The sequence below is a fragment of the Aulonocara sp. 'chitande type north' Nkhata Bay genome, linkage group LG22, assembly GCF_057382095.1.
Source record: "Aulonocara sp. 'chitande type north' Nkhata Bay isolate Kocher_YH1m ecotype deep benthic linkage group LG22, A_spYH_male_GT1.1, whole genome shotgun sequence".
Lineage (NCBI taxonomy): Eukaryota > Metazoa > Chordata > Actinopteri > Cichliformes > Cichlidae > Aulonocara > Aulonocara sp. 'chitande type north' Nkhata Bay.
In genome coordinates, this window is record NC_141364.1 from 22,185,431 (window position 1) to 22,204,411 (window position 18,981).

Consider the following 18,981-nt stretch of genomic DNA (forward strand, 5'->3'; position numbering starts at 1 on the left):
TTCTGTGTGTGTGTCTGTGTCTATTCTACAGTATGAGTCATCAGGTCTGGGCCTTATCAGCAGCAGACTGAGAACCACACTGAACCGGATCCAGGAGAGCCTCATTGATATGGTAAGACTGCGTCTCGCTCTTCCTCTTTCACCTTCTCTTCTGTTCACTCTTTTACCAGCGTGCATTATCTCATTGTCTGTCTCATTTTCTGACACAAACACACCATCTCACGCCTCTGTCCTCCCATCCTTATGCACCTCTTTCCTCTTAATGTCGCTCCTCTCACTTTTTGGCCATCCATTCTGTCCGTACTGACCATGCTGTACGTGTGGTCTCATTGTTTAGAGAGCCCACAGCCGGTGTCACAACATGCATTATGGGTCATCATTATCTGGCCGGTGGTCACTCAGACTCGTGTACACCTCCCTCTGTTTAAATGGGCAGGCCAGGGTGGATATGTGTGTTATTCCATTAGGGCTCTCTAGCGCTGCTCCTCACTGTGATATTACATAGTGACAATTAGTGTGGTGCTGTCCACCTTTTGCCTGATAATGTGTCTTTCTGCAGTCTGTCTCTCCTGTTACATGATCATACAACTGTCATCTCTTGCTTCTGCCTTTTATTTGCATGCCTTTCGTGGCCTATTTTGCATTATCATAGCAAGAAACCCTACAATCCCGTGTGAGCGTGCATTTGGTGGTGGTGGAGAGAAGAAACTCCCTTTGCAGTGGACCAAATCTCCAGCAGGATGAGGCTTAGGGAAAGGCAACCATCTGCCTCAACTCATTAGCATTAGAGGAAAACTAAGAGGCAAAGACCGAAGAGAAACAACAAACTAAATAACTATAAACTCCCTTTAGGCTGAGGCTGGTAGGGACAGTAACCACAGATAAGGATCATGTTGCTCCTGAGGCACAGATACTGATGGAAAACACACAGAGAGCAAGGACGGAGAAGGAAAAAGCCCAAACTGCAGGAGAGAGAAAGACTGAACGCTAATGAAGTGCAATAGTCACATATGAATGTATGCAGAGCAAAGTAGAGGAGATGTGTTCAGTACTTCATGATATTTTGTCTAGCAGCCTAAACAGCAAAGCTAAAGGAAGGTTCTAGGTCACTTGAGCAAACCTTTACTGTAGGCCTCATCGTAAAGTTATACACCCAAGGTGTCTGCCAGCTAAACCCAAAGTGGGAACTTCTTCCACGGGAGTGGAGCCTGATCACTGACAGCTCTGCCTCCCACTGTGCTTTTGGAGTTACTCAAGTAACAACGAGTAAGCGTCATGTCAGGTGTGATGTAGCTACAGGCAGCTACTTGTTAGTAGGTGTTAGTAAGTGTGTATTTAGGTAAAGAAATACAGATTTCTTACCTTACCTGGTAATCTGTGTTTGTGAATAAGCTGAGGATACAACTTTCTGTTCTTTACCCTGCTTGGTTCACGTGTGTTGTCCTGACATGCCCATGGCGAAGGGCTTTTTAAACCTTATTGATTCGTTTAATCTGGTGCAATGTGTGACAGGTCCCACACATGAACATGGACACACGCTTGATCTTGTTTTATCTCATGGTTTTTCTGTTTTTAACATAGAGATTTGTGATGCTGTGTTTTCTGACCACAGTCCTGTGATGTTTGAAGTTCCTCTTGCCTGTGCCTCAGTTAAAACTCGCGCTGCTGCTCAGCGCTGTCGTGTTTTTAACTCCTCCACTGCTGAACACTTTTCAACAGTCTTTGACCAGATCTGTAAGATCCCGGATTTTTTATGCAGCCAGACTGAGGAACTGAGCTCATGGTTTTATTCTACCTGTCGGACTGCTTTGGACACTGTGGCTCCATTAAAATCCAGACTGCCTAAAACTAAATCTGAGCCCTGGCTGAACGACTTGACCCGAGCTGTCAGACGCGACTGCCGTCGAGCTGAGCGCAAGTGGAAAAAGGACAAACTACAAGTGTCATTCCAGATGCTGAAGGACTGTTGGCGTCGATATCAAAGAACTGTAAAAGATGCCAAAAGAAAACACTTATCTGACATTATTTTGTCAAACTGCCACAACCCACGTGTTTTATTTAATACTATTAACTCTGTTCTTAATGCACCATATACTGACTGTATTGAGCCCTCATCAGAAGCCTGTGAAAATTTTTTACACTTTTTTATCGAGAAGGTCTCCTCCACAAGGGCTCAAATCTCTCCTCATGCTCACGACCTCTCAGTCTCTGTTTCCTGCTCTGCTGTCTTTGACAGGTTTGAGCCTGTGACTCTATCCTTTTTAAAGGAGACTGTTGGTCATCTTAAGCCTGCAGGGTCTCCAAATGATGCTATCCCTCCTCGACTTTTAAAAGAGGTGTTACCTACAGTTGGTCCTTTGGTGCTTGAGCTGGTAAACCATAGTCTGATATCAGGTGTTGTCCCTAAAGATTTTAAACATGCAGTAGTCAAACCCCTGATTAAAAAACCTGCTCTTGATCCTATGGTTCTTGCAAATTACAGGCCTATCTCCAAACTACCTTTTCTTTCCAAAATTCTTGAAAAGGTAGTTTACAGCCAAATAATGGCCTTCCTGGAAAAGCAAAATGTTTTAGAGGTTTTCCAATCTGGTTTTAAACCCTTTCATAGCACTGAATCAGCCCTTTTAAAAGTTTTTAATGACATATTTTTAGCGACTGATGCTGGGGACTGTGTTGTTCTTGTGCTTTTAGATTTGACAGCTGCGTTTGATACCGTGGATCATGCCATTTTATTCTCTCGTTTGGAGCACTGGGTGGGCATTAGGGGCACAGCACTGGAGTGGTTCAGGTCCTACTTGACGGGGCGAACTTTTTGTGTCAGCCTTGGTGACTATGCGTCGTCCTCCGCTCCCCTCTTGTGTGGTGTCCCACAGGGCTCAGTTCTAGGCCCCCTCCTCTTCTCTTTATATCTGCTTCCTCTTGGTTCTGTACTGAGAAAGCACGGCATTGCTTTCCACTTTTATGCTGATGACTGTCAGATCTATGTCCCTCTAAAGAAAAAAGGCAGATACCTTACACAGCCATTACTTCAGTGTCTCGATGACATTAAGGCTTGGATGTCTGTTAACTTTTTAAAATTCAATGATAAAAAGACAGAGGTGATGGTTTTTGGCAGCCCCACTGAGACCCCCAATGTGTATGTAGATTCCCTGGCACAGTATGTTAAGCCAACTGTCACAAACCTGGGGGTCAAAGTGGACTGTGATCTAAAGTTTGATAATCAAATTAAGGCCGTGGTAAAATCTAGCTTCTTTCACCTCAGGCAGCTGGCAAAAATAAAGCCAATTCTTTCACGGCCGCACTTTGAGACAGTGATCCACGCCTTTGTTAGCACTCGGCTGGATTACTGTAATGCACTTTATATAGGGGTCAGTGCATTATATATTAGTCATCTACAGAGGGTGCAAAATGCCGCAGCTCGTCTTTTAACTGGCACTCGAAAGTTTGAGCACATTTCCCCTGTTTTAGCTTCACTTCACTGGCTGCCCATTTCTTTTAGGATTCATTTTAAAATTCTTTTATTTACTTTTAAAGCTCTCCATGGCCTAGCTCCATCTTATCTCTCTGAGCTGCTACAGCCTTATACACCCACCCGCTCTCTCAGGTCAGCTGATCAGCTGCTCCTGAAGATACCCAGGACTGGGCGTAAACTTAGAGGAGATCGTGCTTTTGCTGTAGCAGCTCCCAAACGGTGGAACGAGCTTCCTTTAGAGATTAGACAGGCCACTTCTTTATCTGTTTTTAAGTCACTCTTGAAAACCCACCTCTTTACCTTGGCCTTTGACACCACGTGAGATGTTGGTTTTTTATTTTTATTTTAGTTGTTTTTAGGTGATTCGATGCTGTTTTATCTTGTTTTTGCTTTAACATAGGGCTGTTTTAATTTTATGTCTTATGTGTTTTATTTATTTAATTTGCTGTTTTTTGTTATTCTATTGTTTTAACTTATTTTCTGTACAGCACTTTGTTCCTGTGCTGGGTATTTTAAAGTGCTTTATAAATAAAATTGGATTGGATTGGATTCCGTTTGCAGTCTGCTTCTAGTACAAGTGCTATAAATCATTTGCTTTGGAGAAAGCTTTCGTTGCATGCTGGTAAATGGGGAAAGCAACGGCTGTCGTGTCAGGATTTTGTTTTGAAAAATAACTTTAAATCTTTCCACCTTTGTGAACTGTGGTTGTTGCACCGAAACAGGAAGGTTTGGACTGAATATACATCGAAAGCCCAAGAATATTGGCACTTTTCTCTTTTTCACTTTCCTCTTCTTTTTTTCTCTTCCCTCAACAGTTAGCAGCACATTATTGCTTTGTTTTACAAAACCCCATAATGGCAATTTTCTTGCTACTTGCTTGTAGTCTCTATAGCTTCACAGTTTGGAGGTGGTCTGACGAGAAGAAGAAAACAAAAAGCAATAAACAGAGTTATGAATCATGAAGGCGGAGGAAAGAATAAAGATCTAAACTTTAAATGTTGTATGCTGCTGCATGTTTTCTCCCTTCAGGGGGCCCAATAGTGACTATTTACACCTGAGTACTTTTCTGAGTAAACTGTGAGCTGTTTTCCAATATCAGACAGGCCTGCGGGTGATGTGTTCACTTTTTCAGCTGATCAAATGGACGCAGATAAACAGACAAACTGAAAGCAGAGAGATAAAGAGAACAAAAAGAACTGAGTCGAATTGCACTGAGGCATTTCTGTTTCTGTGAGCCCACGAGTCCTCTCAGAAGACAGAAGCGTGCTAACCCGAAAGCACACGGATGCGCATTCATATTTCAAATAAGCAAAATCATATCACTTTGCCCCCTGATTAAGAGCCATTTCCAACCACCTTGGAGGAGCGATGCAGTCTGGCTTTGTAACTTCCCATCCTTTCTCCAGTGTAGTGGCAAATGCTTTCAGCCCATCTTGTCTCATGCAAAGCTATTTTAGCTCATCTTAATAAATCATCTAATGTTGGGAAAATGCCCTATATTCCAAACTAACACAGCACTCCCTATTTTGTCTCTTTTTTTCGTCCTTGTCTTGCTCTCCTTTTACTCTTCTGTGTTTTACATCATGACCTACTCACATAAATCTCGCAGAAGCTTGTTCTCTTAGATGAGGCGGACTATAAATCCTTCTCTATCTTGTTTTTTAAAGATTGGTAACCTAACCGCACAGTGAACATGCTGATGTATTTCTACAGAGTACAGAAACTATTCTACCTGCATACAGATACATAAACTGACACACTCCAGAGATCGTGACAGGGAAGACCTCATTTGTAAACACATTATAAAGTTAATTGCACACTGCATGTCAATTGAGCTGCTGAATCCTTGCGGTTTTGTTCACCTGATTTGCCATCGCAACTGTCTGATTCCAAAACCAATGTGCTCGTAATGACACAGAGTCCCATATGAGCACCAGCGAGATTCCATCTCATCTGGTCTCAGGTACAGCGTGCCTTCGGTTTAAATTAGGACTCCACTGGGAAAGTAAAAGATCACCTCTTAGTTTATGTTCCATTTCTCTACCTCTCATATTCTTGATTACCTCTCTGAAACCCTGTCGGGTAGCTTGGCTCTGACACTTTTTGTTTCAAGTCCACTCACTGTGGACTTTCACTATTTTGTTTAAAGTGTTTGAAAGGTTGGGCGGCTAGGGAGCATGAGTGGGAGGGATGTGTTGCTGTATTACACAAAACAGTTGTTACATAATGTTTAATCACACGCACGGTCTATTTCATTGAAATGGAATTGGATGCTGTGTAGAATTATCATCTGTTTAAAATTCTCACTTGCAAAAATTCACCTCCTTTGGTGATACTGCTTGGGGCAGGTTAGACGACTTTGCCATATCAGAATAATGTCATGAACCCCATCAGTAGCCATATTATCGCTGCCAGAAGGTTCAGCTGTGACAGCTGTTGACAGCCGTTGCTGCAGGCAACGTTGTGAGGAGAGCTGACGAAGGCTTGCCTTTTGCAACGAAATGATGGGAAAGCCACCTCCGGGTTGACTAACCTTTTACTTATCTCCCTACGCAAACCAACAGTACTTCATCTTTCAATCAGTCCGCTGGTTTATCGCACTTATTTGTGCAACTGTTTCGCCGTCACGTCTTTCAATTTTTATCATTCCATCTCATCTGTTTGTCCTGTCACCTCCTTCTCTTTAGCAGCTGTGCACCAGAGATTACATGCCTCTCAGCTCTCAGCACAAACAACTGCTTGTTGTCCTGCAGTTTATTGGTGCTTCTGAGTGAGTATACACTGCTCACATTGATCCAGGGATGAAGAAAAGATCATACAGCTCGAAAATTATTTCCCTTTTTTCCCCGTTAGATTTCTACCATCTACCCTCAGTCGTGATACATTGATTAGATATGTCTTTGCGCGCCCATAAGCTTGATCATGGGGTTTTCGTCTTTCGAGTACAGTGGGACGATGGCTTTTTTGGGCTTGGCACTGAAACTACAATGAGAAGTCGGGTCATTTCTGTGTTGGCACCACGAATCTGACATTAGCTTGCTTGTAGAAATGTACCTAAAAAAGCTGCACTGACTAGCACCTGCTTGTTATTTTCAGCCAATATTAGCCAATATTTTCAGATCTCTCCATATCAAACATATATAGCAGCTGATAAATTTAACTTTAAAAAAATAAAAGGAGAGTGAAAAAGACCCTTTAACAAAATTATAAGTGTTGGTGTTGCATAATTTGTCCACCAGAGAGCACTCTGGAGCCTCCCTGTTAGCATGTGGACTACGTCAAACACAACAGTCAGCTGATCCGTACAGAATAAATAACAACAGATAAAACATGTTTGGGAGATCTGTTTATACTTCCTGTGTCTGGAAGAACTAAAAGTATCGGCCTATGTATCGGAATATCGATGTTTTGGGTCACCAAATATCGGTATCAGTATCAGTCTTAAGACACAAAACGAGAAAACATTCAGAACTTCAACAAGCAAATGATCATGTCTACAGATTTATAGTACTACTGTCACAAAGGTGTTTATACAGCACTGAATGCTTTCCACTCACTTCTCAGACTTCATATGTGTCTCCTAGCATCACAGTGATAACCCCTAAACTCGTGTTGTTTTTGTGGTTTTTTTATACTGGCTTGGCACAGTCAACACTTGCAAGTTATATGTCATGAAAAGCACACACACACACACACACACACACACACACACACACACACACACACACACACACACACACAAACAAACGACATTTCTTTTTCACCCATACACACACAGAGACTGCACGCTGAACGCACTCATTAGTTGTGCGTCGCTCACGAGGGCATGTCATTGTCCGTGCTGGCCTCTCTGTCGCAGCCTGCTGTCTCGCACTGTTAATGATGCAACAATCCAAGGGGGAGTGCCATGTGACAAAGATTATAGATCACTATTAAGCACCATGGTGTTCCTGTTTATACTGTAGCTGTCAAGATATTGCAAGAATTGATGTTTTCTTGGAGTTTTAGTTGAACATGCGCACACACACAAACACACACACTTTATTGATAGGCCCAGCTGCAGGTCATGCTCCTCCGCTGCAATGAGGAGACAGTATATCCCCCCGGATACAGTAACACAGATTCCTGTCTAAAACGTCTCGTCAGCTTCTGCCAAAGCGTCATCACATCTCCCACTGTGACGCACAACTCGATAAACAAAATTATGCACTTCGGTTGAAATCTTTTGATTTATATGCTGCATTATCTTTACTCCCAACACCAAGCGCCGCGCATTTTATTTTGGTTTCAGTCGAACTATTAGGATTTTCCTTATTTTTTTTTGTCATATGTGTTATTAGGATAGTGGATGCTCATATTAAATATGGCCAAAGTTTCAAATGATGAGATTAGCATATGTACAAGTAATCCCTGTGAGCTCAAGGGTCGGGTTTCAGACTGCTCAGAAACCTCATTTTCAGTCAGGTTTTACTAGCCTTGACTCTTTGTATGATAACAGTGAGCAGATATATGTAATAACGTCAAATTCCTACCCACTGCTTTTCAAACCTTTCATTTGCGAGGGGCAGCCAATCAAAGCAAAGCTGGTTCAAAGAGAGGGTAGGCTCAACAGGAGGAGAACTAATTGTTTCAGTCAATAGATAACTAAGACCCAGTATAGACAAATGAGGCTTATTACAAGTCATAAATCACATAAAGCTACTGTAATAGAGTTGAAGAGTGTGGACCTGGAAATAGGCATAATATTCATGTCTAGTTTTCTAAGCCAAAGCGCGTCAAGCAAAAGCCTTTTCTTCCTGTAAGATGGTTGTTTTGCCATCCCAAAGAAGGTGAAGAGACCAGCAGCTGTGGGAAAAGAAGTTCTCAAAGATGGGCTTGGAGAGGATGGGCGGTGTCACACAAAATAAATTAAAGCCCTAATTCCATTTGACATTCATCTAATGAGAACCAAATTTCTAGTATTAGAGTGACAAAGAGGTGCAATAGGATCCACTTGACAGTAATTGCCTGGTAGACAGTCCGTTCCACTTGGCCATAAATCTCTATGGAATGGATTGGAGAGGAGTGAGCAGTCAATCACGATAGATTGAGACACTTGAACTGAGAGATCACTTTTCCACTCCCAGCGTGACGCTTCTTCCACGACAAGTGTTATTACATATTTACAAAGTTGTCAGAGTGTGCTGTACCATTCGGTTTATTATTTTTTTCCCCAGGGGAATATTATTTAAAAGTTTAAGTTTGTCTTTTTTACCAGTTAGCTTTGATCAGCTGAACGGCTGGGAAGCTAAACTTGCCAAACCTGCTGTTTGTTTCAAAAACCCAAAGGCAAGACTGTCCAGTCCAGGGTTGTGTGGGGACTGGATACTATCCAAGCTGTCACACGCTCTCGCCAGTCCATGACAGAGTAAACGCAAACAGGCAGACAAGCACACACCCTACAGCCAATTTAGGAAGTTGAACTAACATGCATGTCTTCAGACTCTGGGAGAAAACCGGAGTAACTGGAGTGATCTCCTGCACAGGAAGTCCACGCAAACTCCACACAGAAAAGCCCCAGCTGAGTGGACGATTCCAACCCAGGATTTTCTTGCTGTGAGATGACAGTGTTGACCATTCAAGTGTGAAGATATTGTAGGGACGTGTAACAGGGACGTAAATGTTTGGGGGTTTTATATTTGTTTTTCTTCAGTGAGAAGGTCGTCTTCTCAGACGTCTGCAGCTGTGGACACACAGCGCCTCCAATACCCACCGCAAAATTAGCTCAGACTGCTAACCAAAATTATGCTACTTAATAAATCACCCAATGGACATGCAGGGAAACCTAATAATCAAATAGATTATCCACCAGAGGTGGGCCGTGATCCAGAATACCAGAGAATTTGTTGAGCCATGTGAAATCCTTTGCCTGCAGTGCTGGCTGTGGCTGTTTAGAAGAAACAAGGAAGCCAGCAGCTATTGTTTGTTTCTGTGCTGCACAATTGCAGTAGGGTTGCTTGGAAACTGAAGCACTCGGGTGATTTTGCGTTCAATAGTAAGGGTGCTATGTTAAGTTGGAATTGCAAATATGAGATAAGAGGAGGCTGGCAAAATGTTTCCCCTGGCAGAACGCAGTATTTTTCAGAGAAGAACAGTTCATCCTGATCGATAGAAGGCTTTAGTGGCACTTGACCCTGAAAGACGTTTTAGAAATAGCGTAATATATCCCATGGGGATATCATAAGACAGCAGAATCTCACACTCACAAGCATATGTCGATACAATTGTCTGTCATCATTAAGGCTTGTATTAAGCTGGTTAAATATCTTAGCCCTCTCATCTTTGATCTGTAAGTGGAAAAACACCAGGGATCGACAGCCTTCCAGCTTCTCCCGCATCCCTGATTTTCTGTATTAGTCAAAACTTTGCTTCTTATCTGATTTGAATTCCCTCCCCGGATATTCAGTTTTAGAAGCTGTCTCGTCATTGCTCAGTTTCATTGCACAACGGCGCCTGGCTTTGATGCTTGATGTCTTCATATTTAATGATGCTGTTGGTCCACATGGGGAAACAATTAGGATGTCAATGCCTCGCAGGCAGAAACAAAACTTGTTTTGCCGTTTGTCTCTGCAGAGAATACTCCGGTCCTCGAGGACGGTGGACATTTAGGCAAGCTGCTCTTTCTCAACTACTGGATGTTAGCAAAGTTCACATTATCATCATCATAACTGACATTTACATTGGTTTCAGCAATGGGAGAATTTTCTGTCTTTTTTGTACTTTTGCAAGAAAAACTACGGTAAAAAAACATTTGCAATTACTTGGATTTTAATGTCAGTACAGAATTTAAACTTCATGCATATTTATTTATTATTTACAAAGAACATATTGAATGCTGTGGAGTTTGTTTGTTTTTCTTTTTTTTTGAAAAATTATACTAATTTTGAAGTCTATCTGAAGAAGAGATATATTACACAGTACCAAGGCACAATAATAAATAAAACTGGATTCTGCAGTATTGCACTGTTGATTATTTTCATGTGTTTATACAGCCCAGCACCTGCCCTGCTCTTTTGGTGTGCATGAGAACTCTGGAGACAAACGGCTGCTTATTGTAGGAGTTCAGTTCAAATTGTAAGATGGTCTTGCTTTCAGAACGGAAAGTGGAGCTCTCATTGTTCTTCCAGGGAAAGTAGTAAAAGTCCTGAATTTCTTCCATCTGTGTTGTTGTGAAATGATGAATACTCAGGTCTCCAGTTTTGTGCATCTTAGTCTTCAGTAATAGGAAAGTGAAGATGAAAACAAGCTATTGGAAGGCCTCAATTTTGGGTTTGGGAAATTGTATTGTGCCTGTACCAAATTGATGTTTTAGTTTAAAAAAAAATCTTTAGTTAATAAGAATCATATCAACGTCTCATAAGTCGAAGGTTTGGTTTACTTAGTGCGTTTGCCTGTTACTTTGTTAAGGAATTATCCAGGGCAAACTAACAAAAGAACAAAACTGTCTGTCAGAGGGAAGTTTTTTCTTTTCCTCATCGTTTAGTGTAAGAGGTTTTAAAATGCTTTGTTAACTCAAGGCCACTTCAAAGTGCCAGACAGATAATTAAAACACAGTGAGCTCACAAAGAAAGGAATTGTTCTCTCGCTCCACTTTTGACCCATTATGCTGCATGAGATTATACTAAGAATTTAGACACTTACGTAGATATTTCTTTTTTCTTTAATACTGAAGAATTCAAATTCTTGTTCATGTCCCACTGGGGAACTTTAATCATTTTTATCTTTAATCATCACTCAGTAAACTGTATAAAGTGTTGCACTGGGCTAGAGATAATGAAAGGTCTTATAACTTAATTATTGCCGATTATTAATTATACTTTCATAAAGCATTTAATGACATTATTAGAAGTTAAAACTAAAACTAATACAGTAAGTACATTTTGTTTTCACATAAGAATTTAAATGTCAGTTATTAATAAGAGCTGCAACTATTCACGGCCACATTGTTGTCCTCATAAGTTAATAATAGAGAGGTGATATATGAAATTATAGAATGCTGAAAGATGACTGAAAGGTTATTCTTGTTGCATGAGCAGTCTAAGTTACACTCATCTTACTGTAATACACAAAATCTGTCTGTGCGTTTGTTTCTTTGTCTGCCAACTCCTCCTAAACGTTCAGCAGTTGAGCAACCAAACTTGGCACACGGGTACGTCTTCGGTCACTGATGGACTGTATCTACGTCAAATATTATGCCTAGCAACCACAAATCAACAGGCTAAAATGACCTTTTTTCTTTTTACATTTATGCACCTATAACACCTTATAAAAGCACTATGTAATATTTATTTCATGACAATTGCATCTAAAAAAAGTGAAGTTATGCATCATATATTATGGCAGATTTCCTGGAAACCACCTTGCAACAGTATAAAAAGGCCTTTTTTGCCTTTATGCACTTATATTCCCTTATGAAAGCATCCCATAATTTTAATCTCATGACAGTAATGTCTCATTTATATTCACTAAAACTGAATTATACATGTTGCGCAGCAACAGCCTAGCAATAAACTAAAATAACTAGTATTTTCAGACCTACATACCTTTAGAAAAGCATTGCATCATTTTATTTTTATGGCCAATAGCATGACCAGGTCAAATAATACTGTAGCATCCCAGTATGTACTATTTAATTTAAGTTGGCACTTGTACCAAGGATGGACTAGGTTAAAAAAAAAAAAAAAAAAAAAAAAAAATATATATATATATATATATATATATATATATATATATATATATAATTGTCAAACTCAGATTTTAATTTAGATTTCAAAAATGGCCTTGAGCATTGAGCATATGTCATTCTGCACAGTGATGCTCGTCTGAGTGACAAGATCTCATATTACGGTTACCTGAGACTATTTAGGCAACATTGCAGAGGTGCAGGTAAGACTGTGACATGTTGGCGATTGTATTAGTGAACATCTATCTAACTGATCTCAGAATCTTATTTTTGTTCGATTTATGTCAACTGTTCCTCGTTCTTTCTTTGTTCTTGGTTTAGTTAAAGTTAAACTAGGCCACATTTCCTTCAGGTGCAAGTCCAAGGGAGTTCTTAATTATTTTGTTATCAACAAAGACCTCCTGCTACAGTTGTCCTGATTAAAATAATTTGAATAATTGCTTAGATTGCCCAAACTGTTAGATGAAAATATTCAGGGCTCATTACTCAAACAGCCTGTTCATGTACAGTAGATTAATTTAATTGAGCTGAGGAATGTGCATTGAATATCTCTTTCTAAAAATTAATTAGAGGACAGTTTTGACAAAATTCCAGCTCCCTTTTCGGCTCTTTATGGTAATAAAAAACTCTGCATTTTGCAGTAGCGATCGCTAGTGGGCGTGAGCGGAGTGCTTAATGCCGCTTTCACCAGTGTTAAAAGGTCCTGTATGCTTGTTGGTTTACTTTATTAAGAAATCTGTGCCTATTACACGCTGTGATTTTTGCAAATATGGTTATATAAACATTTTTTCTTTTATTTGGAAAACATTTCACTGTTTCTCACATAAACTCACCAATAAATTATCTGACAGGCGATAGCTGTTTCAAATCTTGCGTTTTAATGTTTGATGGTGGTTTGCATGCTGACGACAGATCGTTCCTTTGGTAAGTCACAATACAGTGCTTGTGAGCAATGCTGTAAGATGAGTCATATAAGCCCGGATCTCTACAGCTGCCTGATATGTAGGCAGCCTAATAGTAGATGTCAGGACTGGCTCTAGCCTGCTGTGTTAGGGTGGGCAGCTAGAAATAATAAGTGAGCAACTTGAGCGAGACAAAAACCCGAAGTTAGAGCAGCTGACAAGTATCCCACGGGTTGGTGGTTTCAGTCCCAGTTCAAATGATGGCGTCTTCTCTCTCTGAGATGTGAAAAATAAGCACAGTACATAAAGTCTTGACTAAACTAATCTTTAAAACACTAATTTGTTCCAAGCAGCATGTAGCAGCTGTAAGATGGTTTTCTCACAGGCTGAAGAACATCAGTCCCTGCATGAATCCAGACATTTATCCTCTGAAAGAGAAGCACAGATTATTTTGGAGTTTGGAAAGAGGCAGACTGCAAAAAGGACACAGTATAACATTTTAACGTCATAACACACATCAGATTGAAACGCTAATGCATGCTCGCGGGTTCTTTCTCAGCGTCCTGCAGCTATTTAGAAAAATTACATATAAGGGAAAATCTCAGACGCATTTAACAAAATGAGCATTTTTAGTGAATGTGAAACACGTTAGCTTAGCCAGAGCATCACGACACGTGTAACCAGCACAAAAGCTGCTACAACGGGTAAACAGGAACTCTAAAATGAAACACAAATACTGATTTGAATACGTTAGAGTTTGATATCTATTAAAAGATGCCATTTATTTATTTTTAGTAGTTTAATGTGTGTGCGCTTTATTTGCTGCCTTGACTTGAGGGACAGCTGTCTGCTTCCTCTGAATGTTATTTATATGTAAATCCGATCACGTTAAGAGGGCAGTGTGAGACTTGAGTATGCAAGCTGTAAGGTGCCCACACAGTCATAAGTTTATATGCCTCTTTTAGCACTGACTGACGAAAACCCATTTTTTTCCTCTAAAGTCTGATTTGGTGGGCAAGACGCCCGTTCTGATGGGCTCAGCCCACCCCTGCCATAGCTATTGTACAGCTGGGCTGTGTAGATGGAGGGCTAACAGTGATCACTGTGACAAAATGGTCTAGACTTGCAGTGGAAATAACTTTCCATGCAGCGTTTGTCTTTCATTGTTTGCCAGCACTTACTGCTCTGATTAATGGTATACTTGCCTGTTGTGTTCCAGTTTCCCAGGTTAAACAGTCAGAGCTCGACGATCATTTACATTAGCACACTCAGATAAATGTCTTCACGCTGAAAAACGAAAACAAGCACATTTTCTTACCGAACTGATGTCAGCTGTATAGAAAGAACGCTGCCTCGGGAAATGCAAAAATGTCCTCTGTAAAGTTGTGTGCTTTGTGAAGATCTTCTTCTCAGTGAACAGTGTGTACTCAGCCTTTGGCTCTGACTTTGAGACTGCTGTGACAACTGCAGTAAATGCAATTTCAGGCTTTCACAGCAGAGCTGTTTCACCATGCTTGGATCCTCACAACACTTTCTTTTTTCTCCACAGAGAGATAAATTCAGATGGTTTTTATAATTAACTTAATGCAACCAGCAAGTACGCGATTCGTTTTTATTTTGATTTGTCCAATCTTTTCTTTTCTTTTCTCATAGAGGAGGAGAAGAACAATAAATTGACTCTGTATTGTTTATTATATTGAAGAAAACCTCATCTTGTAGCTCTTCGTCTTTTTCAATTTAATGTTACTGCAGATAACATGAACAAAAAAATATTTTGGTAATCAGTGGATCTAAATAATTTTTTTTTTATTAGTCATTTAGTAAAATGTACAAAAAAAGAGTGAAAATATTTCAATTACTTCCTCCAAAAGTCCTTTTTAATCTTATTTATTTATATATTTATTATTCTTTTTTACACTGGCATCTATCTAATGCAATCTAATACTCAAAATCATCAGCCATGTTCCAAATATGTTTATTTGTTTTGATTTTAAATTCTTTCTAAAATATTGTTATGATTAATTGGATATTATTCAACATTTTTCTGATCATTTGGGGGATTTGGATGCAGTAGTTACAGGAGTACATGCTCAAATTTTACTTTATAAATGTTGTTCTAGTGCATCCTTAGGTGGTTGCCAGGCAACATCATAGTGTATTTATAATAGTGGATATAAATAAAGCATTACACATGAAATGGAAATGATGGGAAGCTTTTATAAGGTGTTTTTCTTAATTAATTTTTTTCATACCTGCCACTGGGCTAAAATGATCCCTTCTTATGTATATGTATCATAATATGTGATGTAGATAAGAACTTTTAAGGGCCTTGGATGCACCTGTGTGCCACTAGGTCTTGCTGTATTATAGTAAGACTGAGATAAAAATGTAACCTTTTTTCCAAAATTGCATAATTTATCAATTTTTTTTAGCATTTTAAACATTAAAATGCTATTAAAACCCAAAGTCCAGTAAAGTCATTGTGTTTATTTAGACTGTTTACTAACTAGATAGACTACTTATTTGGTTTTCTTATTTTTTCCCCAATGACACATTTTTTAGGTTGTCGTAGTTGCTGATTTTTAATTAAAGTAATATTTCCATTGCAAATACTGGTCTTTATGATTAGTATGCCAGAAAATGCCATTCACCATTATAGTAAATGGTGAAAATAATCAAAACTTATTTCTATATTGATGATAATCAACCAATGATCCACCAGCCAAATCAGGCCCACCATCCCATGTTGGCTTATTTATTAAATCTCTAAAAAGAATTGATTGAAGGGTATCCAGATATAATTTTTGTTAGAACACTTTCAAAGCGTTAGTAATTTAGATGCATAATTAGCTGCTAAATGCAGAAAAATATAATATTTATCAGCCACATGTGCATAGTTGTTTCCTTGTCCCAAGTTAATGTAGTTAATAGGTTGAGGTGAGTAATGGAATTTGTACTACTTATTGATTTTGGGTAAATATCGTTTTTAACGGGCTCCTGGCCTGGCGTCATTTTGCAAAAGTGGCCCCCAGGCAGAGCAGAGTACTCCTGGTCTACATCATCTACACTCTGAACTTCATTATGAAAATGCAGTTTCACTATTTGTCTCAGTGGGACATCAGAGAACTATCTAAACTCCTCCTAAATGCCTTCAGCAGCTGCAGGATATGAATCAAATGAAGTATGACCTCTTCACTATAAGTCACGCTATATGGAAAGATCCAGCTAAGCGCCCTCCATCCTTCAGCCCCTCGTATGACGTTGAAAAATCTATCACTGACTCTTAATTTGTCCAATATGGCATTCTTTCTCTCATACTTGGCAATGCAGCAGGCACATGGTGTTACTTTGCTTTTATCTGTCTGTCTGTCATTTTGAGTGCCATCATAAAAGTGAAGGGATCATTGTTTTTGTGGTTTTTATCTCCGAGCGTATCAAATAAAATGCAAGTTACACAACAGCTGATTACAGTAGGTCCGTAATGATGACTGAAGGGTTGATGTCTTCATATCTTTAAGTTGTATTTTTATCTGTTTTCTGATAAATGCAGCAGCTGCTAACATCCTCACGTATTACTGTGTCTGAGTCGTAGCTCTGTGACAGAGCGGTTCAGTACGACAAGGAGCTTCCTGTTGTCTGGAAACATGGCAGATGCCTTTTGATTATATGCATCTGTTTGTATCCATTACATTGTCACGCTAAATGATTTCCTAAGCATCAGACATAATTTGCATGTTTATCCCTAACAATGGATTGAAATATTCAAGGCTACCAAAGGGCAATAACACTGGGATATCATGTTTCTTGCTCTTACACACAATCAAATGCTGCTGCTATTGTAAACATTAGGGGTGCAACGATACACAAAATTCACGGTTCGGTTCGATACTTTGGTGTCACGGTTCGATATTTTTTCGATACAAAAAAATGTTCATGCCTTTTTAATTTGTCATTTATTAAAATTATAAATATATATTTTAACTCAAAAGTACAGTTTTTAAATTTAACCCTAACCCTTGTGCGTGTTTTTTATTTTGACAGCGAATACGCACCTGCGGACCACTTATGTGCAGCCCTGGTTATTTAGCTCGTCATATTGCAGCCACAGAAATTCTTTTGTCCATGAAACCATAAAGCTGCACTTTCTTTTTGCCTTATAGTCTGATTTGTCATAACTTCTCCGTTTTGTGGTAAGCTTTTCTTTGGCTGTCACTTCTTCACCCTGACCTGTCTTATTTGGCTCAGCAGAACTGAAATATAAATCCTGCTGCTTTTACACACGTACTCACATAAGCTCAGCGATTCTCTGCGCGATCAACCTCTCACATGTTTAAGCTGCGGGAGATTTCACTTGTCATGTTTGCATAGTAAGCTAACGATTAATAAGACGATGTCAGAGGAATTGGTGCGCAAATTATCATCACTCACAGATCAGTACTGTCGCTCTCTATACACAGTTCGCGTGATTGCAAAGTGAAAGCAAAAAACAAGCGCAAATTCAAACGCGATTTCAATATGTCACATATTGACAGTGGCTCACCGATGCCAATGACATAATTACCCAGCTACATTTCCGAAAGAATGCAAAAGCATTGACATATATTTTTCCTACAATAGCCCGACGGGCAGGGCAGAGATAGATTTTGGTAGCCCGACTGAAAAAATCGCTAGCTCCGGGACGTCGGGCTAGCGATATTGCGAGCCCTGTATCTGATCGAGGAATCACTCATCTTTGGAAAAGAGAGTTTATTACAGAGAAATGTCTCTTTCCAAAATAAAAGCTATACTATCCGCTTCTTCTGGGCTATATTCTCAGCAGCATAAGGAGAATCATGTGCTAACAGCTGTCTAAATGACTCGGCTAAAGTTAGTAGCATGCTTGTTGTTTTTGTCTTTGCACTAGGATGATGTCGGCGTAAATGTGCAGTCATATTCGTTGTGTTCCCACTAGTGCTTTCAGGTTAATCTCGTTGAAATGACCTTAACGCCACAACACGGCAAATCTCCGTTAACGAGCTACCGCCGATCGCCCCGTGCATGGGGCTAGACGGCCAACACGTTAACGAGCTAACTGCGCTAACACACTAGTTCCCACCCATGTAATTGAGCATTGCATGGCACATCCAACATACTGTTTTACTTTAGTCCATGACTCGCTTACCTTCAGGGTCATACGTCACATGAAAACCAAAATAATTCCAAACGCCAGATCTGAATGAGGGTGGGGGAGGTCCATGTTGCAAGGAGAGCTTAACTTCTGTCTCGCTAGCTTGCCCTGCGCTCTTCCTTCTGACGATGCTGTCTGTGTTGAGCGCTCAGTGAATCTGCGTTCGACTACTCCGCCTAGGCTGCACTGTCGACCCTAGGCGGAGCAGTCGAACGCAGATTCACTGAGCGCTCAACACAGACAGCATCGTCAGAAGGAAAGTTGATAAAATAAATTACAAATTTTGTATTGTTCGATACATATGCGTACCGAACCGAAAGCACTGTATCAAACGGTTCAATATCGATACGAATATCGTTGCACCCCTAGTAAACATGTAATAATAATAGCGTAAGCATTTCGCTTAGAAACCAGTAAACATTAGGGGGTCAGGCAAGACTTTTTTTTTTTTTGCACATTTTACCCTAAACCCTAGTGAGATTTCCCCAAGTTTGTTCCACGTCTCTGATTATATTTGTGCTGTAGATTCTGAAAACCACACGCATAAATTCCTAAATGTCATCGATGTTGTGTTTGTCCTTTCCCGCCCACCACATTTTTCTTTTCAGCCCAGCTTTTTGCTTTTACCTGGAGGATCCCTGCAGACTCGCATGAATTTGGAAAGGAAACACAACTTCTCTCCCAAATGTCTTTCAGAAGCCTGTTTTTATGCTGAAAA

General features: G+C 39.9%; 1 protein-coding gene and 1 long non-coding RNA gene across 4 annotated transcripts in view; one reads left to right on the top strand and one right to left on the bottom strand.

Annotated features, from left to right (window-relative positions):
* vps50 (VPS50 EARP/GARPII complex subunit) overlaps nucleotides 1-18,981 on the top strand; it is a 128,763-nt gene that overhangs the window by 90,079 nt on the left and 19,703 nt on the right. For both annotated transcript variants that reach the window (XM_086281415.1, XM_086281416.1), the window contains one exon: nucleotides 32-112. In XM_086281415.1, coding sequence (XP_086137541.1) covers nucleotides 32-112 — 81 coding nt within the window. The remainder of the gene's footprint in view (nucleotides 1-31; nucleotides 113-18,981) is intronic.
* LOC147304178 (uncharacterized) overlaps nucleotides 1-18,981 on the bottom strand; it is a 51,814-nt gene that overhangs the window by 20,472 nt on the left and 12,361 nt on the right. The window lies entirely within an intron of this gene.